General features: G+C 60.7%; 1 protein-coding gene across 10 annotated transcripts in view; it reads right to left on the bottom strand.

Annotated features, from left to right (window-relative positions):
• VAV2 (vav guanine nucleotide exchange factor 2) overlaps window positions 1–27,963 on the bottom strand; it is a 177,556-nt gene that overhangs the window by 127,782 nt on the left and 21,811 nt on the right. For all 10 annotated transcript variants that reach the window (XM_027966124.2, XM_060413729.1, XM_060413731.1 and 7 more), the window contains exon 2: window positions 11,912–12,028. In XM_027966124.2, the coding sequence (XP_027821925.1) occupies window positions 11,912–12,028 (117 nt within the window). The remainder of the gene's footprint in view (window positions 1–11,911; window positions 12,029–27,963) is intronic.

The following is a 27,963-nucleotide window of genomic DNA, read 5'->3' as shown; positions in this document are numbered from 1 at the left end:
GCCTGGTAGGCAGAGCACTGGAGTGGGGGGCTTTGGAAACTGGGGAACTGGGGAGAGGTGACAGGTAGACTGGGGGCTGCCCAGGTGCGGCTGGTGGTAAAGAACCCACCTGCCAACACAGGAGACATAAGAGACACGGGTTCCATCCCTGCATCGGGAAGATCCCCTGGAGGAGGGCACGGCAACCCACGCAGTATTCTTGCCTGGAGAATCCCAAGGACAGAGGGGCCTGGCGGGTTACAGTCCATGGGGTCTCAGAGAGTCGGACACGGCGACTCAAGTGACTTAGCACACAGAGCAGGCGGACTGGGCCGGGCAGACCCTGGACGTCCCCAGGACATTTCTCCAGCTGCCCGCCGGCAGGTGGTGTCTGGCCGCCCCTCCCACGGAGGCCCTGTCCTAAAAGCTGAACATCTGTCCTCCTTCAAACGTATGGTCAAATGAAACGAGGGGGAAAAAAAATATATGATTAAAAGATGAGCAAAAGGCTTGAATGAACACCTCTCCAAAGGAGATACACAGATGGCCAATAAGCACATGAAAAGATGCCCGAGATCACTAATCACCAGGGAACGCGATTCAAACCCACAAAGAGAGGCCACGTCACACCATTAGGGTGGCTATTATCACACACACACACACAGGATAACAAGTGCTGGCGAGTGTGGGGAAATTGGAGCCTTGTGCGCTGTCGGTGGGATGCAAGACGTGCAGAAGCTGGGGACGCCATCACGGCGGTGCCTCAAACCGTACTGAGTTACCCTCTGACCCAGCGACTCCCCTCTGGGCACAGAATCAAGTGAGAGGAAGGCAGGAACTCAGATATTTGCACACCTGTGCTCACAGCGGCAGGACTGACAGCAGCCCTCGGCTCCACCCGCCCACAGATCTCATTTGTAAACAAACCCCACATTCTCTCAGGCCTGCCGGAGAGCCCGGGTCCAGACAGATGAGTCTGGAGGCTGATTTCCACCAGCCCTCTCTGCGACAGCGAGAGCCATCAGGCAGGGGGTGGCGGCATCTCCTCTTGGGATGGAGCACGGGCTTCCCTTCACAGTGAGGGTCCTCAACTTTCCGGGGCTTACAGCCTTGGAGGCTTAGCTGGCTGCAGGGTTAGGAATTCAGGAATACAAGTGAACAAAGCTTCGCACACGCATGGTCCCCCAGCAGCAGTACTCACAACAGCTAAGAGGTAGCAACTGCCCAAATGCTCTTCGATGGAGGATGGATTAACAAGATAGAGTCAAGCATAGGCTGGAGTATTATTCAGCCTTGAAAAGGAATGGAATTCTGACAGAGGCTACAGTGTTGAACCCTGAACACGTCAGCCTAACTGAAAGAAGCCAGATTCTAAAGGCCACATCTCGTGTGATTCTGCTTCTATGAAATGTCCAGAACAGCATAGAGTTCGAATGGGATTCCCGGGTGCCTTGGTGGGTAAAGAACCCACCTGCCAGTGCGAGAGACACAGGAGACCTGGGTTCGATCCCTGGGCCAGGAAGATCCCCTGGAGGAGGAAACGGCAACCCATTCCAGGATCCTTGCCCGGAGAATCCTATGGACAGAGGAGTCCGGCGGGCTGCAGTCCATGGGTCACAGTCAGACATGACTGAGCGTGCACACACAGACGGAACAGAGATCTCAGGGGCCAGGGAAGGGGGAGCAGGACCTGGGGTTTCCTTTGGGGTCATGAAAACGTCTGGACCAAAACACTGGTGATGCTGCATGACGCTGAACACATGGAACGCCGCTGAAATCCAGGCTTTAAAATGGTTGAAACGGTCAATTTGATGGTGGGTCCATTTTATCAGCATAATCTTTTTTTATTTTTTTTAAGAATGACACTGAGAAAAGACCACTCGGGATAAACACCCCAGGGCTCCAGCCCGAGTTCCCTGACCGGCATGTCAGGAGGCAGGACAAGAGTGTACGAGCTGAGCTGCCCTCGCGCTGCTGAGGACCTGGGGGACGGAGCCACAGGGGGCCTCTCCCGCAGCAAGGCCACAGCCACACACCTCGGGACTCAGAGGGGCTGCGCTGAATCCCGAGCGCCTGGCCGGCCGCAGACCCCCGCCATCTGCCACTGGAAGAAGCCGCAGTCTCTGAGAAAGGCCTTCCAGGACGCCACGGAAGAAGACTTTGTTACAATTAATTATTTACATTTTGAGGTTCTTTCCTTCTTGGTCTTTTTGTTGCAAACATCAAGTTGTCAGGCTTCAACAGAAACAATGTCTTGGGGTACTAGGGAGAGACGATTAGCCAATTAAAATTTAACTGTGGACACACACATATGCATACATATAAATATACATGTATGCGGAACGCTTCCCTTATAGCTCAGTGGGTAAAGAATCTGCAGTGGAGACCCCAGTTCGATGCTTCAGTTGGGAAGATCCCCTGGAGAAGGAATAGGCTGCCCACTCCAGTATTCTTGGGCTTCCCTGGTGGCTCAGACAGTAAAGAATCTGCCTACAGTACAGAAGACCCTGGTTTGATCCCTGAGTCGCGAAGATCCCCTGGAAGAGGGTAGGGCACCCCACTCCAGTACTCTTGCCTGGAGAATCCCATGGACAGAGGAGCCTGGCGGGCTACAGTCCATGAGGGCTACAAAGAGTCAGACACGCCTGAGCGACTACACGCAGCACCTACGTTACACATGAGTGGAGCGAGGACTAGTTGAGAAAATCTGAGCTCCCACAGGGACAGGTCCCGAGTGTGGATGACGATGAAGATGTGCAAGGCTTACCTGACGCCCACGGGGACAAGAAAGGCCCCTCAACGACCTCCACCGAGGGGACAGCCAGCAAGTCCTACCCTCTGTTCACGGATGGGGAAACTGAGGCCAGAGAGGATGGCAGGGGCCTGCCCACGTGCAGGAGGCACAGTGGCCGGAGCAGGGCTTGGACGAGACGCCACCGACCCTCCACCCCGCGTCCCTGCCGAGTGCCCACGGCCCCCACAGGCCCCTGCGTCACCCTCCCCAGGGTCGATCCTAAGTGAGAGAGGAGACGGCGGATCACGGGCTATCTCCCTGGCCATGAGCCCCTCCCTGGGACCCGCCCAGGGTCGGGAGCAGAGGGACCAAAACAAAGGCTCAGAGGGAGGCTCCTGGCCCCACACCAGACCTGCCCACCTCCCACAGGGCGGTGGCTCCAAATGGCCCACGGCTCATCAGACTCACAGGGACTCGGGTCCCAAAACCAAAACTTGCTCCCCGCTCGTCCACCGTGGAGGCGATCCCGGCCGGAGGCTCCCGTCCAGAAAGGGAGGCTGGGAGCAGGGGTCCGCTCCCACCACCGGTCAGAAAACGTGGGGTTGGCATCCACACAGCTGACGGGGCACACAGGCATACACATGCGTGTCTACTGGTCAGCTCTTTCAAAAGTGGACGGGCTAAAAACGTCCCGAAATGACAACCCACAGTCAAAGGAGGAGATGGTCTCGAGCAGAAGCTCAGGAAGCTTCGACCAGCCAGCCCACACCGGCTCCGCGGAGCCGGAGGCTGCACCCGCGCCACGGCGACTGCATGTTAATAAGAAATTAGCAGCAAGGGCGTGCTGAGGAGGCCAGAACGTCCCCGGCAACTTCAGGACGGGGTGCAGATGAGCTCAGTGCAGCCTGGCGCCAAGCAGCAGACAGGCCCAGGGTGAGCTCAGAGCAGCCGCGCTCGGCACCCTGAGGAAGGAGACCGGGTGTCAGGTGGGCGCACCAGGGCTCCCCTGCTCCTTCCCTGGGTGGAGCCCGGGGCCTACGTTCATCCTCGAGAAATCAGCATCTCGACCCCGAAGGCACGGCAGGGGGTGAGGCTGGTGCTCCAGGCAGCCAGAATGTACGTCCCCCTGCCCGTTGCCAAGGCCCCCAGTACCCACTCCACGTGGGCCCGCCCCCAGGAGCCGTGCGGGGGACGCACACACACAGACCGGCCCCCATACGCCCCAGATCCTCCTCCAGCAGCTGAGGCCAGCCCGAATGCAGACCCAGCTTACAGCTGCAAACACTGGCCCCCAGAGGCGAGGCGACCTGTGGGTGTCACACTCTGTCCCAAGCCCCAGAAGCCACGCAGCTGGCCCACTCTCACCTGGCTTCCAGAAGCATCTGCACTCTCGAGAAGTCTGGAGGGCAGTGTGTGGGGGGGTATTTGCAGGAGGGGCCAGGGCAAGAGAAGGGGTCATGGCGGTGACAGCTGGGGGCACCTGGCGAAGCAGACTGGTTCGTCTCACGTGCCAGCCCCCGTGGGCTGTGGGTGCTCAGGTGCCATGCAGGCCGACTCGGGGGAAGACGCTGGGGTGGACAGGTGACGCCTGCCCCGGGCTCTGGGGGGAACAGCATGTTCCAGGCACTGCCACACCCAGAGGACAGACGAGGGGGAGGGCAGGCTGCTGACAAAAGAGGGTCCAGGCAGAGAGGAAGGGTGGGACAGGGCACCTCTGCCACGCGGACAGCAGCCAAGGCGGCCGGGCTGGGGCAGCGGATGACCTTGGGTCCAGCCGGAGCAGCGGCGCTGACCAGCGGGCAGGCGGAGGGGCTGCAATGCTGGGGGAGGGGCCCGTTCCTCCCACGTCCAGGACACGGCGACCAGCCTGCCTCACCTCTGGGCCCTGCAGGCAGCCCATGAGGCCACAGGGCCACCCAGCCGCCACCCTCCCCAAACCCCGATCCCAGGGAAGTGGGTTCCTCGGCTATCACGGACAGGTGCTTTCAAACCACGCTCCTAATCTCTGCAGGTCGCCGCCTACAAGCGAAGTGTCAGGCAAAAGGAAGCAGAAAATGGGAAAGAGGACTCGCTCCGACTCAGCAGGACCCTGCCTTCTGCCTCCTCCTGGTCCCCGGGGAAGATGGCTTAAAATCCACTGCGTGAGGGAATTCACTGCCTGTGTCCTTTAAAGAGCTGCGAGTTAGCCCCCCTTCGCCCCCATCCTGACTGAGGCCTCTTTGTGGCCTCTACCCAGATAGCTTTCCCACCTCCTCTCTGCCCCCCAGCCCTCCACACCACCCTCCCGGCCTCCTTTCTTCCCACCCGGCCTCCACACCACCCTCCCGGCCTCCTCTCTGCCCTCCGGCCTCCACACCACCCTCCTGACCTCCTGTCTGCCCCCCAGCCCTCCACACCACCCTCCCGGCCTCCTTTCTTCCCACCCAGCCTCCACACCACCCTCCCGGCCTCCTGTCTGCCCCCCGGCCTCCACACCATCCTCCTGGCCTCCTGTCTGCCCCCCAGCCCTCCACACCACCCTCCTGGCCTCCTCTCTGCCCACCCAGCCTCCACACCACCCTCCTGGCCTCCTCTCTGCCCCCCAGCCCTCCACACCACCTTCCCAGCATCCTCTCTGCACCCCCGGCCTCCACACCACCCTCCCAGCCTCCTCGCTGCCTCCCCTCCATGCTGCCTTCCTGGCCTCCCCCCGAACGACCCCCCAGCTCCACCACACACAACCAGACGCATCTTCCCTCTAGGCCTCGGCTCCCTTCCTCACCCCGTGAGGCCCCTAAAGTCTCTAGGCCTCGGCTCCCTTCCTCACCCCGTGAGGCCCCTAAAGTCGGCAGGAGCTCCTGGATGCAAAGATCCCGGCACACACCACGCGGGGTCCACGCATGTGGGTGACCCCACCGGCAGGAGGAGGGGTGGGCGGGCTCCCCACGAGTCCAGCCCCTGGGGGGACCGCTGGGCCCCCCACCTCGCGCGTTAATTCAACGAGGGGCCCGACGTCCGCCCCCGGCCTTGCTGACAGCCGGGTTCAACGGCATCGGCAGTCCCGAGCCGCAAAATACTTCAATGAATAATAAATAGGAGAATTAAACCCGTTTGTTAGAGGGTGTGCTCTGCTCTTTAACTCAAACGAGAGACAGCCTCACAGACCTTCCTCTCAAAACGGGGGGCGAGGGGGCGGCTAAAGTGAGCTGAGCTGACCTGGCAAGGCTGCAGCAGCCCAGGCTGGGGGCAGGCGGGGAAGCTGTGCCAGGCTAGGCTGGAATCGGGGCTCCGAGACAGGCAGCACCCCGGGGAAGACCTCCGCGGGGCCACTTGGGCCAGCCTGGGTCCCCTGACCCAGTGCCCGGGCCTTTACGGAGGTGTCCCACCGTCCCTCTGGCCCCACCAACAGCTCCCTGGCTCTTCTGATAAGACCCAGCGAGTCTCACAAAAATGGACCGGTGTCCCACGTGCCAGGCAGGGCTCTCAGCCCCCGGAGACGTCAGTAAACAAAGCACAGAAGTCCGTACAGCCAGGAAGCTCGTGATGCAGCCGGGGATCACGAGGATCACTGTGGCCACAGCCCCAGTAAGGAAGGAAACTGCCGGACGGTGGGCAGCCCGGGGCGGAGGAGGCACCCCTGCCATTTTAAATAGCAGCGATTTGAGCGCAGGCCCCAGGGAGGTGAAGGCAGCGGCCCTGCGGCTGCAAGGGAGAGCCTCGCGGGCCGAGGGTCAGACTGCAGGAAAGCCAGCGACGAGAGTGAGTGCGCTGGGCAGGAAGGTGGGAGCAGGAAGGGCGACCAGGCCCGCCCTGAGCCCGGGGTCCACCCCCGGCTCCCAGGCCACTCAGGAGAAGCCCCCGCCCTCTCCCTGCTCCTGCCCACCCAGAGGACAGACTCGCCTCCTGGAAGGCGTTCTCACTTCCACCCCTGGCTTCACAGCGCAAGTGAACGTGTCCGGCGGTGGCTGTCCGCAAAGGACTATAACGAAAGTGAAATGCAAACTCCGTCTGTTCAGGGACCACCGGGCTCCAGCCCACACGGAGCGCCGCCTGCAACAGCGCCCACGGGGATCCAATCACAGGGAGAGCTGGCAAGATTGTCCCCATTTTCCAGATGAGGAAATTAAGTCCCGGAAAGTCGCCAGGCTGGGTAACCGGCTGCGGCTGGACGGACCCCAGCAGCAAGGCCAGGACCGGGCATTGTGTTGGCAAAGCCACCACGTCACCACCCCCTTGGGAGGCCGGCCGGGGGAGTGAGGGCAGAGAGGCTGCGGAACCAACAAACTCCCAGGCCGGGGACACGGTCGGCCATGCGGCCCGGAGGGGTCTGCTGACCCTCGGAGCCACCGCCTCCTGGTCTGTAAAGGGGGTCACCGAGCGCCAGCATCGGGGGGCTGGGCGGGAAGGTGATGGAAGCCCAGCTCACAGCGAGGAGACGAGGCGGGCATTCTGCAGCTACAGCCATCTGTGGCTCTGGGGGCAAAACATCAGAGGAAAGCCACAGAAACCCTACAACCTCACCAGGACCCTCCATCCAAACCGCCAGCCCGCTTCCACACCGAGGAGTCTCGCGAAGACGCAGCCCACACGGGCCACCCACGCGGCCTTCCCACGTGCCCTACCTTCCCGGGCCCTGCGCACCAGCCAGACACCGGGGACAGGACACAGGGCGGGGCGGGGGTGGGGGGGGGGACGCGCGAGAAGGACACGCGCGCCATCGGGGCGGGAGCAGGGCCCGGGCTCGGCGGCAGGCTGGCTCCCATCTCAGGCCCTCAGCTCGCTTCTTAGCTCAAATCTCCCGCGACAGGCCGGGTATGAGCAGAAACCTAACACCTCTGTGCGACCCCTGGGGAAATACCAGGGATGGAGCCAAAAAAAGAGAAAGATTCAGAACCAGCTTTCTGGACCCCTCTGCTCCTTCTGAGCTTGCTGGGTGAGTGAGCAAGAAGAGGACCAAACTGCTACTAAAAACGGCGGGACCTGGACGTTCGCTTCCGGGCTGACTCCACGACACGGCCGCGCCCTGTCCCCGCTCTACTCTGCAGAAGGGAAACCTCAGAGTCCAAGTTACGTGGAATCCGATCCACAGGAGGATCCGCAGGAAGTCCGATCTAACCCACAGGAAGCACCGCCCCCGCCCCCGCCCGCCCCATCGCTATGCTCCAGGTGGGCACCGGCTGGCTGCACCCGGGGCTCCCGGAGGCCTCGAGGGTCTCTGGGGCCCACCTGCCTGCTGTCCCGCTGAGGCATCTGCCAAGGGTCTCTCCCGGCTGGGGAGCAGGGTGGGTTCCGTCAACCTGGGGTCAGGGAAAACACTTTCTGGCACGTCATACACCCCAAATCATCAGCTCCTCTCCGCACCTGCCCAAAAGGGAAGGTGGGAAGGGGAAGCCCAGGGCCCCGCTGGTTCTGGGAACAGGAAGAATGCCCGCGAATCAGCCAGACTCCGCAAGGCGGTTTGCTGGGGAGGGCTCGGGACTTCTGCCGCAGCCAAGTCCTGGGTGACCCGCCCCACACTCACATCCAGAAGACGGGCCCCAGGGTGGACACGGCTGCGTGGTGGGCCAGCACCAGGCAGCTCCAGGGGGAGGTTAGAGCCTTCACCTTCCCACTCTTCCTTCTCCCATGAACTGCACAGCAGCTGATGTGGAGGACCCTCAGAGGGCAAAGGTCATGCAAGTCTTTCCCTCTTACCTTGAGCTTAGTAAGCGTTTAATAAATTCTTGGGGGTGAGGGAGGGGACATATGTATACCCATGGCCGATTCATGTTGAGGTTTGAAGGAAAACAACAAAATTCTGTAAGGCAATTATCCTTCGATTTAAAAATTAATTAATTTGGGGGCTTATTGAATGTTTAATCGAGGAGTGGAGGAGCCAAGGAATGGATGCTTTTTCCCTTCCCAACCTGAGGAGGAAATGCAGCCCACTCCAGTATTCCTGCCTGGAAAGCTCCATGGACAGAGGCGCCTGGCGGGCTGCAGTCCAGGGGGTCGCAGAGAGTCAGACACGGCTGGGCGCACATACTCCCTTCTCAGGGAATGACTCCCAACAATGCTAGGAGACTCGGGACGCTGAGAGGCAGCTGCTCAGAAACAGAACGGTACCCAGAACCCGGACAGGGCCTGAACGCTCTACAAACCTCCTGAATAAGGACAAAAAATCTGGAAAATTCTGAACCAGCCTGAGACAGCCACACCGTAAGGATTCTTTCCACTCCTGAATCCTAGGGCGTAAGCAGAGGATGACCAGGCAAACTGAGAAAGGAACAGTGCCGTCAAATTCTGGCCAGCCCACTATGGGAGATCACAACTGACCCCAAGCCCCGTCCCCTTGTCCGGGGATCAACTTCAGCGTCACTCTCCACACGGGCTCCAGGCAGGTCCGGCCGGCAGGGACCGGGCAGCAGCGAGGGCCTGGGAGGGCAGAGTCACTGTCATGCCTTAGTGGTCTGGCACTCCCGAGCATCACAGGCCCACCTGGACCCGGGTGACCCCACGGGGCAGAGCTCCCGGAGGGCAAGAGGCGGATCGGCCGTGGGGCCCTCGCTGAGCGGCCGCTATCCCTGTGCGCAGAGCCACCTCCTACCCGGGACCGGATGTCCCCCCAGGCCGGCCCGGGAAGTCACACCTGAGTGAGCAGTGTGGCTGTGCCTCATCCCGCGGGCTGGAGCCCCGGCTCTGCCGCCTGTCCACGGCTGCCCTGCCCAGCTACCCAGGGTGGCTTCAGTCCCCATGTCTGTGACCTGGAGCAGAGCAAGCAGTGGTGCAGAGCCAGGGCCTGGCTCGTGTGTGCTTTCCAGGGGGTCCCGTCCCCAGACATCAGCGGGGACGAGCCCAGCAGAGCAGGCTCTGGCCAGTGGCCCCTACGTGGAGAGAAGCGCGTCTCGGTGCCCCAGCCTTGGCTGGCCCCACATCCCACTCATCTCGGGGTGCCGACCACAGCTTCATGCGCTCAGAAAATGAAGCAGGGAGGGAGGTGGGCAGGTGCAGCCGGACGGACACGAGGCAGCAGAGGGCCGGGCTGGGCTCCGGAGGGCGATGTGAGCAAAACGACGCAAGGGGCCTGAGACAGGAGGCCGCCACCCACCCGCGCTGTGCTGGTCTCCCATCCACTGAGCCTGGGGGGCAGGCAGGGCCAGGCGACAGCATCGCCGTGTAACGAGCACCCGCTGTGGCCGGGCAGCACGGGGCAGGCTCCCTGACCCCCGGGTCCCCAGCCGGCCGAGGCAGGTCAGCGTCTCTGCGTCATCTGCCAAGGTCAGCCGCCAGTAAGTGGAACCAGATTCTGAAGCAGATCCATCCGACTCGACGTGAAAAGCAGGGCAGATTCGGGGCAGCTCTGTTCTCCCCGGAGCCTCCCCGCAGGAGGCGAGGCTGAACCAAGGCCCCTCGGTGCCCCCAGGCTACCCGCAGCTTCACACCCTGACTCAGAGCCCAAACCCACGGCCCACTCACAGCTTCCCAGGGCGGCTGGCCCCCTTTGTGGGTAGCAAGCACATCCCCTCAGGGCTCAAACCGCCCGCGGGAACCGCTGACAACCACGAGGGGCACCCCCTTTCCAAGTGCTTGGCCGCGGCTGGCAGATCACGTGACGAGAATTTAATCCAAGTTCATGTGCACCTTTTCATCGTGTCACACGGGCCGGGCTCTGCACGCACTGCTGGCTGAGGAGTGGGCTTGGCCAGGTCTCCCGTTTCTCTATGCGATTACTTTAGACACCAGTCGTGTGTGTGAGTGTTCACAAAAAGTGTGAGTGTGTGTGTGTGCACGCGTGCATGTGTGTGTGTTCTGAACGCCTCCCCCAAAGTCCAGAGCCACTGGTTTCTCCCCTGCCCAGGGCACTGCTGGTCACAAGAAGTAAAAACGGGAAAGAGGTTCTAATCCACTTGAAAGCAAGTCTGCGGAGACGGAGAAGCTCACTGATGGGAAGGACGCCAGCATAGGCTCCCGCCCCGGCAGACTGAGGCCTGGAAGCCTCAGAGGCCTAGGCTAATGCCTCGCAGCCAGAGGGACGTGGGAGAGCCACTCAAGAGAGGAGGAGAGACCTCTAAGCGCTGGTGCGGACACAGAGCTGGTCCCCGAGTCTCACGTCTATGGACTTTCAGAACCAAGGAAGAGGGCCGTCAGGCCCAGGTGGCTTATGGGAAAGTCCTAGTTATCGATGCTAATTTGACACTTTAGAGCACCTCGAATGACGGCTCCTCTTGGACTGACTTCTCAGCATTTGCAAATACAAAATTCCCCTTGCGTTTCATAAATCATGTGTTCGCAGAACACTTCCTCAAACACCAGGTCACTGATAATGGTCCTCGGATAAAGCAGGCAATAAACATCCTCTGATAACTTCCCGTAAGCAGGTGAAAACTCGTCCCTGGGTAGTCCGGGAAGTGCCCGTTTCACAAAGCCAGCACTGACGGGCGGAGGGAAGGGAGGGAAGGGCCCCTCCAAGAGTAGGCGGGGACTCGGGGACAGCTGCACCTCAGCACAGCACGGAGCCAGGTCTGACTCAAGCCTCGGCCCCCGGTCCATCAACAAGGTATCACGTCCTGACTCTATCTTTTAAAAGGAGAGACCTGGGAACTGCTGGCTTCCAGATGGACCATGACACCCTGCGTGGACACTGTGGACCCAGGCTCACCACACGCTGCACCCCCGCCCGGCCTTGGCACCTGCCAAGACTCTGCACGATAGTCACCAGGGACACTTGCTGAGAAAGCAGGGAGGCTGCCCGAGTTCTCTGCCATGGACCTAGGGCATCAGCTCCAGGGACGAAGAGTTCACATAATCACCTGTCCCCACCCGATGCTGCTCGGAGCCAGACAGCCCCACTTGTCTCAGGCATAACGCAACAGCTCCCTTCTCAGCACACCGCAGTAAGCACAGTACCTGCCCATCCGGGCCCGCCCCGCGAGCTGGTGCCTGCTCACCCAGAAAGGGTGGGAGATTCAGGGCAGGAAGAAAATGCCCAGGGTCGCTCAGCTGGAAAAGCCAGGGCATGGCTGGCCCCTGGGTCTGGACTCATCCAGGCCAGCTTTCCCTCCATCCTCCTGGGGTCACGACGCCCTGACTTCACTCTGAACAGCTTGAGAAGGCGGGAGGGGAGATCCTGCAGCCCCAGCCCCCGAAGCGCCTCCTCTAGTTGTAACACAGCCCAGCCTGCCCCTGCCCACGGGGCTCTGCCCAGGGGGGCTGGGGCCGCCTCAGAAAGAGGGCACTCACCTTCCCGAAGTCCCGGACATCGAAGAGGTCGAAGGGGTCAAACAGCTCGCTGTTCCTAAGTCCGAACTTGTCATGGCAGACTTTCAGGAAGGTGCGAATGTTCTTCAGACAGAGGAACTAGAGGAGAGAAGGGAGCGTTATTCAAGCTGCACGGTCTGCAGGGCAGTAACACCAGCAGTAGCAAACCCTGCCTCCCGGCGCCGCCCGGCTCGGCAGACGCCAAGCGTCCCGCACCCGTCTGGGGAGCCACACGTCCCAACTCAAGACAACCACAACTGGAACAAAACAGACTGCTGTTCAGTCAGCAGGCACGGAGCCTTCCCCGGCACAGACACATCCCTGTTGCTTTACACGTGACAAAGGCCCACGGAAGCCACGCAGAGCCCTGGAGCGGCACAGGGCACACACAGAAGATGGGGGAGCACGGAGGCCGGCATCAAACCCCAGAGCAGCACCCAGGAGCCCGGCATCTGCCCACCCAGCCCACCATGGGCAACACAGCCAGGGCAGGGGCAGGGGGTGGGCGGCTGAGCACGGCCACTGGCTTCCAGTCCCCGTGGAGAAGGAGCCAGGAAAGATGGGGGCAGCAGACAAGGCGGCCTGGAACGCAGACCTCAGCGTCACAGGGCCCTGGGTTCGGATCCTGTCCAGTGCCCACAGCTGGACCAGGGCTCCTGAGGCCCGATTCCCTAGCAGGACGCGCCTGGCACAGAGCAGCCATTAGGCATGTGGGAGCCATCGGCCCCCCACCAGTCCACCTCGGCGTGGTGCCCACAAGGTCAGAACCACGGTGCACACAGCTGAACACCAAGCCAGGGTTTCAGACCCATCAACCCATCATAAGGGACAGAGCTCAGCTGGTAAAGAATCTGCCTGCAACGCGGGAGCCCTGGGTTCAATCCCCGGGTTGGGAAGACCCCCTGAAGCAGGGAATGGTCACCCACTCCAGTGTTCTGGCCTGGAGACTTCCATGGACTGTGTATAGTCCACGGGGTCGCAAACAGTCACACACGACTGAGCGACTTTCACTTTCAAGGCCTCAACAGCTCAACTTCAAGAGACCTGCAGAGATGCTGGGACTGTTCACCGGAAACTTGAACAAACGGACAGGTGAAGGCCAGGCCAGAATCAGAAGCTACGGCAGGCACAACGTCAACCAAGCTGCACGCAGAACTCCCAGGGGACACGTGGAGCCCAGCAGATATGGATCTTTCCGCCCACCTGCCCCCAGCGGGCATCACCCCGGTCCCAGAGCAGCCTCCACGTGGGGCCCCTCCTCCCTCCCGCTGGGCTGGTGCCCGTCTGTTAATTACTCCCTACCTGTGGGGGGGAACCAGGTGTGTGGGTCTGCGTGTGTACATGCATCTATGTGCTTATCTGTGTGTATCAATGTCTGTGTGTGTGTATCTGTGTGTTTGTGTGTCTCTGCGTGTATCTGTGTATTTCTGTGTATCTGTGTGTTTGTGTGTCTGCGTGTATCTGTGTGTGTGTATATCTGTGGGTGTATCTGTGTGTGTGAGTGTGTCTGCGTGTCTCTGTGTATTTCTGTGTGTATCTCTGTGTGTTCATCCGTGTGCACCAGTGTATTTCAGCGTGTATATCTGTGTGTGTATCTGTGCGTTTGTGTGTCTCTGCGTGTATCTGTGTATTTCTGTGTGTGTATCTGTGTGTTTGTGTGTCCGCGTGTATCTGTGTGTGTGTATATCTGTGGGTGTGTGTATCTGTGTATTTGTGTGTGTGTATCTGTGTATTTGTGTGTCTCTGCATGTATCTGTGTTTGTGTGTCTCTGCGTGTCTCTGTGTATTTCTGTGTATCTGTGTGTTTGTGTGTCTGTGTGTATCTGTCTGTGTGTATATCTGTGGGTGTGTGTATCTGTGTGTTTGAGTGTCTCTGCGTGTCTCTGTGTATTTCTGTGTGTATCTCTGTGTGTTCATCCGTGTGCACCAGTATATTTCAGCGTGTATATCTGTGTGTGTGTATCTGTGAGTTTGTGTGTCCGCGTGTATCTGTGTGTGTGTATATCTGTGGGTGTGTCTATCTGTGTATCTGTGTGTTTGTGTGTCTCTGCGTGTATCTGTGTGTTTGTGTGTCTGCGTGTATCTGTGTGAGTGTATATCTGTGGGTGTGTGTCTCTGCGTGTATCTGTGTATTTCTGTGTGTGTATCTGTGTGTTTGTGTATCTGCGTGAATCTGTGTATTTCTGTGTGTGTATCTGTGTGTTTGTGTGTCCGCGTGTATCTGTGTGTGTGTGTATCTGCGGGTGTGTGTATCTGTGTATTTGTGTGTCTCTACATGTATCTGTGTATTTGTGTGTCTGCGTGTATCTGTGTGAGTGTTTATCTGTGGGTGTGTGTATCTGTGTATCTGTGTGTTTGTGTGTCTCTGCGTGTATCTGTGTATTTCTGTGTGTGTATCTGTTTGTGTATCTGCGTGTATCTGTATGAGTGTATATCTGTGGGTGTGTGTATCTGTGTATTTGTGTGTGTATCTGTGTGTTTGTGTGCCTCTGCGTGTATCTGTGAGTTTGTGTGTCTGCGTGTATCTGTATGAGTGTATATCTGTGGGTGTGTGTATCTGTGTATTTCTGTGTGTGTATCTGTGAGTTTGTGTGTCCGCGTGTATCTGTGTGTGTATCTGTGTATCTATGTATCTGTGTATTTATGTGTGTGTATCTGTGTATCTGTGTATTTGTGTGTCTCTGCGTGTATCTGTGTGTCTGTGTAGCTGCATGGATCTGTGCATGTACACTTTTTCTGAGCGCATGAGAGTAAACTGCAGACGCGGCCCCCCATCAAACACCTGAGTGTTTAGGTCCTGAGAACAAGGACCCCCCACCCACAGCCAGAGCACCAATGCCAAGATCAGGAAGGTGACACAGGTCCCACACCGCCCACCTCTAGACAGCACTCAGCACTTCTTTACTAGATAAAGGGCAACCAAGACGTCCTGATAGAAAGCAGTCCTGGCCCAAAGTTCAAGCCTGGATCACAGGTGACTTCAGTCAAGTCCCTTTTGTCTCCATGAACCTGGAAGAGCACTCTCCAACAGAACTTTCTGGAAGGATGGAAATGCCCTGTGAGCCCCGTGCAGTGGAGCGGCCTCAGGCACGCACGCCTGCTGAGCTCTGGGGATGTGGCCAGTCCAACCAAGCAAGCGCGCTTGTAATTTCACTTTATTCTAATGAATTTGAATTTACTTGCAAAAGTGGCCACAGCTACTGGTTTGAACATGTGGCCCTGGAACAGCCCCGTCTTTTCTTCCCTCACCTGACCTCCCTGAAGAACACGGACAAGGAAAGTCAGGCACTGCAGAATGTCACTCGCATGCGGGGCCCAGGACCAGTGAGTCCACAGACACAGGAGGCGGCTGGGGGCCGGGCTGGGGGAGGCAGACTGCGTGTTCAGTGGGGACAGAGCTTCAGTCTGGGAAGAAGAACAAGTCCCGGAAATACTGGCGGTGACGATTACACGGCGCCGCACTCGGTGCCCCTGAGCTGTATGCTCAACAATGGTTAAAATGGCAATTTCAAGCTTTGTGTATTTTACCATGATTTTTTTTTAATGTAATTCACAAAACAGTCACAGAGAAACCGACACGCAGGGAGGAGGCTGTGTAATGGCAGAGACAGAGATTAAGCAGGCATTCTAGGAGCTGAGGAAGCCACCGGGAGCTGGGGGAGGGCCTGGGACCGAGTCTCACACCCTGACCCCAAGAGAGCCCGTCCCATCATCGGATCTCAGACACCCAGGACCCTGCCTTCAGCTGCTTCACCCCCATCCCACCCCTGAGAGCAGCCTGCAGACCCGGGGACGCGTCTGAGCCCGAGCCACTCGACCCCTGGGCCCCCCCAAACCCCCTACCCGCCCCTCCTCCGCCGCCCTGGCCTGCAGCACCAGACCCCATCCTCCCCCCTGCCCTGCAGGACGTCTGCAGCTTCCAGCCTGGCTCCAGGCTTTTCTGCGCACCACTCATCTCTAATTTCCACTAAGCCCTTATTTTAATTCCTCCGCAGCCTCCCATTTTTAGAGTTAATTACACAGCTCCCAACCACAATCGCAGCCGGCAAGGCCAGGCTTCCTTTCAGGGCTCGGAAGGGGGCAGGCGCGTCGTGGGCACAGTGTCTGCCTGGCCTGCCCCCTCCGCCCTCCACCGTGGGCACGCGGGCCCCTGGCCTTCCAGCACCGCTCCCAGTGGCTCCTGGTCCAGCCCAGGCTGGCCTGGGACTCGACCATCAGGGAAAGAGGGGTGCGGAGAAAGCACCCAGGCCAGCATCCTCCTGGGGGTGCCCCCGCGCCTGGCAGCACACTGCACCTCCGCCATCCCTCCAGCAATCAGCCCCACCGCGCAGGCAGGGACACTGAGGCCCAGAAGGCAGAGGACTTCGGCTCCAGGTCAGAAGGCACCCGAGCCGAGATCTGAGCCCACGTCCACTTCAAGAGCAGTGAAGGCCCTTCGAGAAGACGGGGGCGACCGCCAGCCGCCCAGAGTCCCAGGTCTGTCCAGGAGTTCACTAGCAGCCTCCCCTGCACCCCTGTAAGGGGCTGGTTTGAATAAGTGATAAGATCACTGTCTCCCTCACTGTACAATCAGGGAAACTAAGGCCCGGGGGCTCCCCTACCCTGCCACACTGGGTCCCCAGAGGGCACGTGGCCGGAGCCTGGCCAGTCAGGGCCTCTGGTCTGTCCCCCTGGCAGGAACGGCTTCCAGCTCTGGGAGAGAGACAGCCGAGGGCGAGGGCTGGGGGCCAGGGGCCAGGCTGCAGCCAGGAGCTGCCCATCCTCGTCCTGTGGCCCGAGGCCTGACAGCCGGCCGGCCGACCCCTGGGGCTCCAGGGACAAGCGGCACTCTCTGTCCTCCACCTGCAGGGAATCGACCAAGGGCGGCCACACAAGGCTCTGTCCCCGGAAAACTGGCCCCATGACAAGTGGCCCAGAAGGCAGGCGGCACTGCTGTTATCTGTGTGGGGAGCTCCAGGAGGTGCAGGCGCCCCCAGCCCCAGGGAGGGCCCCTAGCTGCCCCTCACTGAGCCGGACCACCCCGTCGAGAGACCGGCCGCCTGTGTCCTGGGCGCCTCGCCCTCTAATCCCGGGCCCTGGTCGGCCTCCTCGGAGCTAATCGGGCTGAAATCAGATTAGCGTGAGCTCACTGGCTCCTCGGCCAGCCGTGCCCCGCCCCAGGCGCAGCCGGCCGGGGCAGCCCAAGCCTGCTGCTCACTGTCAGCTGTCACTTAGCTGTCCTGAGGCCCCAACACGGGGGTGCCGGGCGAGAGGGCCAGGGGCCGCATCTGAGCCCGCAGGCCCCCGCGCACCCCTGGGAGGGGAACGGGAGGCTTCCTGGCCCGACTCGAGTGGCTCCACTGGGGCCCACACACCAACCAGGGACAGCCCCACTCCAAGAGGGAGACACGGAGGAGGCCGCTGGAGCCCCTGTGGTCACCCAAGCCCTCCCCCGGGGGGCTTGCTCTCCCCCAGGCAGGGCCGGGACGGGAGCCCCAGAGCGCACGTCCACCCCACAGCACACTCACACACGCACGGCGCTCACACCTCAGCACCGAGGGGCAAGTGCAGAGGAGAACCGAGGCGCGGGGCAGCAGGGGGCACGGGAACCACCCACAGGGCTCGGGAGGTGGGCAACTGTGGCCCCACTCCAAGGACAAAGCCCGTGACCACCCGCGACGCAAGCCCTCGTTGCCCAGACGGACAAAGTGAGGCTCAGACCAGGGGTGGGCTTCCAAGCTCCTGCCCAACAGGGTGCAAGAGGCATGATGACTGCAGGCCCTGCCCAAGGCCGAGCCCAGGGCCGAGGTCCACGGCCTGGCTGGCTGCCCTGCCCCCAGGGGCCCCTAGGGAGCCGTGCTGGGCCGTGAGGGAGGCACCTGGCCCCAGGCGCTGGGATGTGACTCACAGCTCCGAGCAGACCTGGCTCCTGGTTCCAACTCCCTGCCCCCGACTACATGCGCTTGTTAAATCGACTGCTATAGTCTAGGGTCGGGGGGACCCGGGCACCTCACACTGGCTCCTGAGAATCTCCAAAGCTCCCATGTAGCAAGGGTTTCCATGGTGCCAGCTCCGGGCTCAGGGCTAGGCTACTCACAGCCTCACAGTCATTAGAGTGAGTCCTAATTTACCGATGAAGAGACGGAGGTCCCGAGAGGCTACCCAGTTTGCGCAAGGTCACCCGTGAGTATGTGGCAGAGCTGGGAACAGATCGGGGTCACTTTAACCTCGAGGCCAGACTGCTGGACCTGTAAGCAGCCTTCATCGTTTATAGGTTTCTGAGCAGGGAAACCGTAAGTTTTTTGTTTTTGTTTTTTTTTAATTGGAAGATAATTACAATATTCTGATGGTGTTTGCCACACACCAACATGCATCAGCCACAGATCCTGAAAATAATACCTCCAGGAAAATTAAGTCTGGCCGGGGTGATGGGGAGACTCGGAGGGTAGGAGCCCAGCCTTTGGGCTTGACAAGCAGGATCCACACACAGAAACTGTGACTCGGGAGGGGACAGTTGACCCTGGGGCCACCTGCCTCAGGAGGCCCCGAAGTCCCTGAGCCCGGAGCGTCGCTGGGCCCCCAGGCCCTGCGAGGAGGGAGGCGGGCCCCCACGGCCCCTCCAGGCCAGCGATCTGCACACAGGGAAAAGCCCCTCCCGGTCAGCCACACAGAGCTGCCGAGTGGCTGCACCCCGGGCGGGCCTGGCCTTCACCGGCACCCCCGCAGGCTCGTAAGCAGCCTCACTCCTCCGAGCCGACGCCCGCCCGGGGGGAGGCAAACGGCAGGCCGGCCAAGGCCTCCGGGCGACGATGCCGCTGAGGCTGCGTGCTCACGGCCAAACCGCCAGGACACCGGGGAGGTGGAGGCCACCCCGCCTCGCTGCCCACGGGACGCCAGAGCCGGAGCCGGACCCGGCGCGCCAGCTCCCCAGCCCTCACGAGAACAGGCGCCCTACGCGGGGCCGCACCTTTCTGCGCGGCGGGGCCTCCACATCTGAAGCTCACGCTCCGCAGCTCAGGCTCCAAAAAGCGCCCGCGCGTGGCCGCGAGCCCCGTGACCTACTCAACAAGTGCTTCTGGAGCCGCGCTTCACGACGACCGGTCGCTTTCGGCGCCAGAGCCTCGCTGCCCCCGGGGCCAGGCCGCTGGGCCTGCCCCCCCGGACGCCCCGACGGGCCGCTGACGACGAGGTCTGTGATCAATAAAATACGGGAAAATGAGTTGATTTCCTGTTTTATTTATGCCACGCTCAGTCCAAAAACCATTTTAAATTATTTCATTACTATTTAATAGGTGTGGCTCGCTGGAATGACTCTTTCAAATCTGGGGCCCTTGGGGTAAATCACCAGGGGGCCTGCAGGTGACAAGCCGGCCAGATGCTCTGTGGGGGCAGGGGCTGAGACCCTCCCCTCTCTCGGTCCCAAACACCCTGGGCAAGGACCCCAGGCTGGGGTTCAAGATCTAGTGGATGGATGGATGGATGGATGGATGGATGTTGTCTGCAGGGCATTGACTGACAGCTCGGAAGAGGCCCAGCTTTCCCCCGGGCAGGCTCCACGATGGCTTCAGAGGGTCTGAAGAAGCGAACAGGGAAAGTGTTTGTCACTCAGTTGTGTCCAGCTCTTTCCAACCCCAGGGACTGTAGCCCTCGAGGCTCCTCTGTCCATGGAATTCTCCAGGCAAGAATACTGGAGTGGGTCGCCATGCCATCCTCCAAGGGATCTTCCCGACCCAGGGACTGAGCCCAGGTCTCCGGCACTGCAGGCGGATTCTTTATGGTCTGAGCCACCAGGGAAGCCCGGAGCCTCCGCAGATAGCTCCAGCTGCGTGGGTGGCAACCCTGCCTTCCAGAAGCATCTCTCCCAAAACACACAGGCAGGTGGAACGCGGGGCTGGCTGTGAGCACTGATCCCTGCAGCCTCTAGTACCGTCCTCGGGGCTCTGGGTTCCAGCTGAGTCGAGTCCATAGCTTGCTATGCCCAACAACACCTCGAGCAGGCAGGGACCACGTCACCCGTCTGACAGATGGGGAACCAGGCTCAGGAGGTCAGGATCCGGGATTGGAACCGGTCTGTCCAATCCCACAGCCCCGGCTTCCCAAGCCTCCAGGGGCCGAGCTGCGCTGATCTCCGTGGGCAGTGCCTCTCTGCCTGATCCCTGCTCTCTGGGAGGAAGATGCTCCCCAGTGCAGCCGCCCCTCCTCTCCCCCCGGGACGCCATCTTCTCACCACGACCACGGAGACGCGATTCCAAACGCACCTGGCCTCCTCGGTGCTGAAAGAGGGGTTCCCTCTAAGGCAGTCCTCAAGTCCGGCCTCAGCAAGCTTCCTGAACCCCAGACTCCAGCCCCTTGTCCCACAAGGATGCCCTGACCGGTTTCCAGGGCCCTCTGGCCATTTCCGGGAGCACCGGGTGTGGGCCTCAGCCTCCCACTTGGCCCAGAAGGCAGAGCTGGGCACGCAGGTCCCTCCGGGGCTCCGGGCCCTTCTGTGCTCAGCCGCTTGCTCACTCCACATGGTCAGCCTTCCACCGTGGGCCACAGGGGTATGGGGCCACCCGCTCACCACACCCTAGACAGTCAGCATCGTGAAATGGGGAGGGGGTTTCCCAGTGAGAATGCAGAGGTGCTCGGCTGAGCCATGGGAAGCAGGTTCTGAAAGGCTGGAGGTCAGGCTCCAGCCGGAGGGGCTGTGCCAAGCTGGTGGCGGCTGCGAATGGCCTCCCCGATCCCTTCTTGATCCCAGAGTTCTTCCCTATCAACACAGGAGGGGCGACTCACCAAGAAAAACAGCCCTGGGAAAGCGCTGGTTCGGAAGGCTGAGCAGAGCGCAGTGGGGAAGCAGGGGAGCTCGTCCTTAACTCTGCCCACGGTCCGCAGACTCTTAACAGACACCCACTGCGCGCCCGCCCTGCCCCAAGCTCAGGGATCACAGACCAGAGAGCAATAGGAACTCTTCTGAGCCCACGGCTGCCCAAGGAAGCCGTCTATGATTTCCGCCCGATACCTGGCTGTAAATTGTTCCCAGCAGTCCTCAAAAGACCCGCCTCTCCAGCTAATGGCCTGTTTGAGCCGGAGGGATAAAAACTAGTCCACCTTATCAAGACTTCATGGTCAGGGTCAAACCAAAGGTTTTTCTACAAAGCCAGCAGGAAATTGCTTTTCTCGCGTTTCTCCGCGAATCTTCTTCGCTGAGCCGGCTTCTGTACGCCCAAGGGTTCAACCCCACCCTCCCACTGCTTGAATCCTGCAGGTGGGTGCGGCTCAGAGAGATTAGCTGGACGGCTGTCTGAGGCGGTGCCCCCCAGCCCAGCACCCGACGCCCCTCCTCTCCCTCCTGCAGCCCCACGCCAGACCCTCAGCGCTGGCCCACCAGCTCTGTGAAATCGCCCCTCGTCTCTGCCACTTCACCTCCGCCGTCTCGTCTTTCTTCCTGAAAGTGGCCTCGAGGTCAGCATCAGAGCACCCCTCCCGACGCGCCTCCAAGCTCCTCTTCCCCAGCAGGACTCCAGAGGCAGGTCAGCTCTGCGGATACTAACGTGGTGGTCTGGACCCCACCCCCTTCTTACAGAGAAGGAGGCTGAAGCTTGAGGAAGCTGTTTGCCACGTGCAGTGCTTGAAATCCCACGGACAGGGGAGCCCGGTGGGCTGCAGTCCATGGGGTTGCAAAAAGTTGGGCATGACTGAGCGAGTGACACTTACTTACTAGGCACTTGAAAGGTGGTCTCCAGAAAACACGCCCACACCCTGGTCCCCAGAGCCTGAGAAGCGACCTTCTTTGAAAAAGGGGCTTCATAGCTGTGAGTGAGGCTCTTGAGACCATCCTGGACCAGGGTGGGCCCTACGTCCAACGACTCGTGTGCTTGTAAGAGGCAGAGAGAGGAGCGATCCAGGGAGCGGAGACAGACCAAGGCAGGATGGAACAGAGTCAGGAGCGAGGCAGCCACAGCCGGTGACGCCTGGGCCGCCGGGAGCTCAAGAGCCTCTGGAGCGAGGGGTCTGCCGGGAGCGGGGGTGGCAGCGAGCCCCCACGACTCCTTGACTTTAGACGTCTGGCCCCCAGAACCGGGAGAGAAGGGACTGCTGCAGCTGAGGCCCCCAGTCTGCGGCCATGCTGAGCAGCCCGAGGCTCCAGGGGTGGCAGGCACCCTCACGCCCCGAACCGTCTGCCCCTGCGACCTCAACACCACGGGTGATGCCGCTCCTGCAGGCCCTCAGCTGAGCTCGGTGGGATGGACAGACGGACGGGCGGGCGAGGGAAGCAGGCTGCGATGAGAAACAGAGGCAAAACCCCTGCTTTCTCCCATCTGTCCTCCCAGGTCGTGACCCTTCATGCTCCTCACCGGTTCGCGGACGGCCCCACCCAGCTGGGCGTCCCGGACCCTGGACCTGGCAGGCCCAGCCCGCTTTCAGGCGGAGAGATCTGGGTTCACACCTCTAACCCCGCCCCCACCACACCATTCATAGGAACCCCCCACCCCGTGCGACCCCAGCTCTAGGCTGATCACGTCTCAGGCCCCCAGACATGACTGTCCAATGGCTGCCTCCAGTCTCTTTGGGAAGGTGGCCAGCTCAAGCACCCCAAAACCAGTCTGCGGTTCCCCACGCCCAGGGAAGAAGCCCGCTCTGTGAAAGCCACCTGCCTGCTCACCCAGGGGCTGGAGGCAGCACCCAGAGGCAAAGACAGCGGAGACCCCTCAAACCCCACCCCTACCTGCAGGGTAAGTGGCCTCACGTGCGGAAAACCAGGACATCACGTGCAGCGCTCCAAAGACATCCCCACGAGCACCAGGGACACATGCCCTCCTCAGAAGGGCCACAAACGCTGCGGGGACCGTCCCTCGGGACAGCACCCCGCGAGCTCAGGGTCCTCGCTCGCGGTCAGTGCACGCTGAGAAGAGGAGAGAAACGTCACGCCCAGCTATCGTCCCCTGGCTCCGGGAAGCAGCGTGTCAGCCCATCTGTTCACGGGCCACCTGCTGAGGGCCTGTGCCCATCCACACGGGCAAGCCCGCTGGGTCAGCTCTGCCGCCGTGCGGGGGTGGGAGGGTCACTGCAGGCCAGCCAGCACGGCCCGGGGGAGCAGCGTCCAGGCGCCGCCCTCCTGCCACCCTGCTGTCCACAGACGCTACAGGAAGTTCCCAGCGGCATTCCTCCTGAGAGGCTGGAAATCGCCCCAAATGTCCAGGGCGGGAGCAGCACGTAGTAGGTGCTCAGCAAAACCTGAGCCAATACACGCACGATTCCTGGGAAGGCTTCGGGGGGACAGGGACTGTTCCCCACCCAGCTGGGGGCTTCCTGGCTCCTGGGAAGGCTTCAGGGGGATAGGGACTGTTCCCCACCCAGCTGGGGGCTTCCCGGGCCCTAGGAAGGCTTCGAGGGGACAGGGACTGTTCCCCCTCCAGCTGGGGGCTTCCCGGCCCCCCAGCTCTCCTCCCCCTACACCAGCCTCACGGGTGGCGCTGCCCTGGGCCCATGGGGCGGGTGCTTATGTGGGAGGGGCTGCCGGTGGGCAATGTATCTGTGTGGCAATTAACGAAGCCAAGCACATAACCGTCTGCAGGTGGTCACGCACTGAGAGAATTGTGTCTGAAGCCCAGGCAGGTGGAGGCTAAGACATACACACATTTTTCCTGTTTTGAATGGGACTTTATGTTCATCACACAGCCGGCTGCGAGCCATAAACGCTCGTCAGGGAAAGAAGGCACCTCCCCCTCCAGCTGCCCCAGCAGACCCCACAGGAGGCGAAGCGGCCAGGTCCAGAGTGCAGAGGCTGGACGCCTCCCAGGCTCCATCTGCAAGGAAGAGGCGGCCTCTGGGACCCATGGGGAGAGACGCCGAGGCCCTGCTTCTCCGAATACCTGTGTCAGGGTCTCCAACCTGTGGGGAGCCCCCACACAACCCTTCACTCGGTCCAAAGCTCACCCCTCATGCCCCCAAAGAGGCATGCGTCACACACAGCCCAGGTGCTGGGGGCCGACGGGGAGCCGTGCCCTCCGCGGGGAAGCCCAGGTAAGGCCCCAGCTCCCACACCTGGGCCAGCTGCCCACTTCCCTCCAGTCCTCAGGCCTCCCCAGCACAAGGGACACCCTTCAAACAGTACATCAGCACTGGTTTGAACGAGGTACCAGCTCACACCCCTTAGGGGCAAAACCAATGACATGTTGGTGAGGACTCGGATAACCTAGACCTTGGGCGCTGCTGGTGGGAAGGCGCCCAGCACTGGGACATCAGAGCAGGCTGCAAACTAGAGAAAGTAGTTACCACACAAGCCAGGGACTCTGCTTCTGGGCGCACACCCAGACGAGCTGAAAGGAGGGCCTCACAGCTACCTGCATGCCCGCGCTCACAGCTGTGGTGTTCGCAACAGCACCGGGAAGGCGTGGAGACCACCCACCCGTCGACAGATAGACGGATGGGGACTCCCCTGGAGATCCCATGGTTAACACTTCAGCTTCCAAAGCAGGAGCCAAGGGTTCGATCCCTGGTCAGGGACGTAAGACCCCATATGCCTCAGAGCCAAAAACCAAACCAAAAGCAGTACTGTAACAAATTCAGCAAAGACTTTAAAGATGGTCCCCATCTCTCTATATATATAAAGAGAAAAAAAGATGAATCAATAAACCACACGCGGTCTATCCCTATAACGTGATGTTGTGTCTGACGACACAGGCTGAACCTGGAGGATGTCATGCCCAGGGAAGCAAGCCAGTCACCAAAGACAAACGCCACAGCGTCTCGCCTGTACGGACGGGGTCTCTAGAGTCGTCCAGGTCACAGGGCACAGCGGCGGCTGCGGTTCTGGAGGTGGGGGAGGGAACAGGAAGCTGATTAAGGGGTCGAGTTTCAGTTTCACAAGACGAAGAGAGCTTCGGGGTGGACGGTGTGAGTGCTCTAACAGATGGCAAAGACGGCAGATGTGGCTGTGTGCATCTTACCACGGCTAGATCAACAGAAACCTGCTCTGAAAGCTTCAGAACCCGGATGATTTCCAAGATCCCCCCCTTGGTGGGAGCCCCCCCGCCAGGACCACGAGATTCCTCCTGGGCCACCCACCCACCACGCCATGCCCTCCACCCCAAAGCCGTGGCCTCATGGGAAGGACTCTGGCTCTCCTAGGAGGAAAAGCAAAAACAGCCGCAGTGATGGTGGCTCGGATGGTAAGGAATCTGCCTGCAGTGAGAAGACCCGGGTTTGATCCCTGGGTCGGGAAGAACCCCTGCAGAAGGCAACGGCAACCCACTCCAGTAATCTCGCCTGGAGAATCCCACGGACAGAGGGGCCTGGAGGGCTACAGTCCATGGAGTCCCGCAGTCAAACACGACTGTCTAAGCGTCCAGATGGATGGACACAGAGGGTCTGGGGGCCTCAAAGCAAGAGACACAGGCCTGTGGGGGGCAGGGGTCCAGGGACCTTTGTTTTTCTAAAGTGTTTCTATTTTTCCAAGCAGTAGGCGTTACTTTCACAACTCCTTATGGAGATTCCTCCACTTTGGATGAAGCCTGGAGCAGTGGATCCCATGAACAGATTGAACACACAGCCCGGGAACCAGCGCGGCAAGCTTCTTAGGACGACACCTTCTGACAGGCAGAGAACCCGGATGCCAACTCAGAGACTGCACTTTCTGGAAATTCCAGCCACACCAGCGCCAGGCCCAGGGCACTGGAGTCGGGGGCGGGGGGGGGGGGGGGGCGGGCATTGTTTACCAGGCGAGCAGCTGGGCTCTCTCCCCCGAACTGGGGTCAGGAATGTTCACAGCTGCAGACTCACCCCCGCCCCCTCCCGGGTGGGAGCCAAGCGGGGAGGAAGGCGGCACCCAGGCCTGAGGACACAGCCCGTCCAGGGAGGCCCGGTGTCCAGGGAGGCCCGGTGTCCAGGGAGGCCCGGTCGCTTGCAGGCAGAGAAGCTAACGGCTCACCGGGCGCCACCTGCCCAGGATGCGTGGGAGGACATGCGGCTCCCCCACCCAGGTGCCCTGGGCCTGGAGTCCACTGGGCTCAAGCTGCAGCCAGTCCCCGTGGCCTTTCCCTTTCCTGAAACCTCGGCCAGTCCCCGTGGCCTTTCCCTTTCCTGAAACCTTCGCCACTCGAGGTGCTCCCGGGCGGGAATAACCAACCCGCCTCGGCCAGGTGGGGAAACTGAGGCCCAGACTGGTACTGAGGGGTCTGCCCCCTCACCAGCTGCCAGCGGGTCCTGGGCAGTTTTAACAGATGTCTGGGGGCACCATTCCGGTCGATTTGGGGATTGAAATAAAGCAAAATCCTATAGGATCTCCAACCCTCAAACCTGAAGCACCACTAACCACTCAGGGCCTTTTTCTGCCCAGCTCCTTGACTTCTGCTTTAAAAAAAAAAAAGCCTGCTGGGGATAACTGGCAATCCGAGTCCTGATGCCTGCTCACTCGAAGCACGTGTCCGGCTCAGGGGCTGGGGGCTCGCAGTCTCCCCCAGGCCGGCTGCTCTTCCGTGTCCCACGACTGTCCACCCTCTCCCAGGGGCAGTCCAGGCGTTTCCAGAGTTTCACTATTATATCTGCAGGGCAGTGAGTGGCTCCGTTCCTCCTAAGAGATTCTCTCTGGGGACCAAAGGCTCTTCCTCCAGTAGAGGTCCGAGGAGGGGGGCCACCACGCGGGACTGTCACAGCCCGCAGCCCCAGTGCAGACGGGCTCCACCAAGCGGAAGTGGTGGCGCCAAGGAGGGCCTCAGAAAGCCCGGGCATCCGTCACCCACCTTCAGTCATCCGTCCAGCCACCCAACCGTCTGTCTGTGCATCCGTCCACTCATCCATCTGTCTGTCTGTCCATCCATCCATCAATCCGTCTGTCCATCCAACCACCCATCCATCTGTCTGTCTATCCACCCGTTCGTCCATCATTCAAAGGCCTGTGAGGCCCACCTCTGTGCAGGCACAGGTGCCCCAAGCGGGGGAGTGAACGCCTTTCCCCACTCACCATGGACGAGAGCCCCTTAGACATGAAACCAAAGCTCCTGGGTCGGGTCAGCGAGGTGCCCGCCCACCTGCCGACCTGCCCCACCCCCACCCACTCCGGTGCTATTTCTGGGAGGAGGGGGCGGGTGCAACCTAGGGAAGTGAGAGGTCAGCCAAGCGGCTCAGGGGGTGAGAATTGAGCACAGCGACCAGCTGCAGACCACAGGGGCCCCACCAGCCCATGAGCCCCACGTCCACCCCCTCGCCCTCCTGCCGAGCCATCTCCGCCTGGCCAACCTGCACCCGGCCCCGCCAGCCAGCCCCCTGCCCTCCTGGGGGCACCTACATCTCAACATGCACCTTGCCCACAGTCCCAAGCCAGCCGTTCGGCAAGGCCAAACCCTACACCCCATCCCACCAGGAGCCCAGGTACCCAGCCAACGCCTGGACAGGAGAAAGAGGAAGCAGAGTGCAAAGCAGGGGCCAAAGTGTGCTCCCTCCCCCGGAACAGCAGAGGAGGCCACGGCTTCACCCTAGACCTTTAGAACGTGACCTTATTTGGAATCAGGTAAAGATGTCGAGACGGAATCATCCTGGCTCAGGGGGGACCCTTCACCCAGTGAGCAGTGTCTTCTTAAGAGAGAGGAAAGTGGGTCTGGTCCCTGGATCAGGAAGGTCCCCTGGAGGAGGGAACGGCACCCCACCCCAGTGTTCCTGCCTGGAGGATCCCACGGACAGAGGAGCCTGGCGGGGTACCGTCCCTGGGGTCACAAGAGTCGGACAGGAGAAGCGACCAAAAAACAAAGCCAAAGCAGACACACGCCGGAGAGAAGCCACGTGCAGACGGAGGCAGAGCCGAGCCACAGGCGGGAGGGACCCTCCCCTGGAGCCTCGGAGGGAGCCCTGTCCTGCCCACACCTCGATTTCTGACCTCCCTCCGGGGAGAGAAAATATGATTAGGATGGCTCCCACGGTAAAGCGTCTGCCTGCTATGCGGGAGACCCGGGTTCGATTCCTGGGTTGGGAGGGTCCCCTGGAGAAGGAAATGGCAATCCACTCCAGCACTCTTGCCTGGAAAATCCCACGGATGGAGGAGCCTGATAGCCTACAGTCCATGGGGTCACAAATGG

The sequence above is a fragment of the Ovis aries genome, chromosome 3, assembly GCF_016772045.2.
Source record: "Ovis aries strain OAR_USU_Benz2616 breed Rambouillet chromosome 3, ARS-UI_Ramb_v3.0, whole genome shotgun sequence".
Taxonomy (NCBI): domain Eukaryota; kingdom Metazoa; phylum Chordata; class Mammalia; order Artiodactyla; family Bovidae; genus Ovis; species Ovis aries.
The sequence above is the reverse complement of the archived record's forward strand: the minus strand, read 5'-3'. Positions and strand labels throughout refer to the sequence as shown.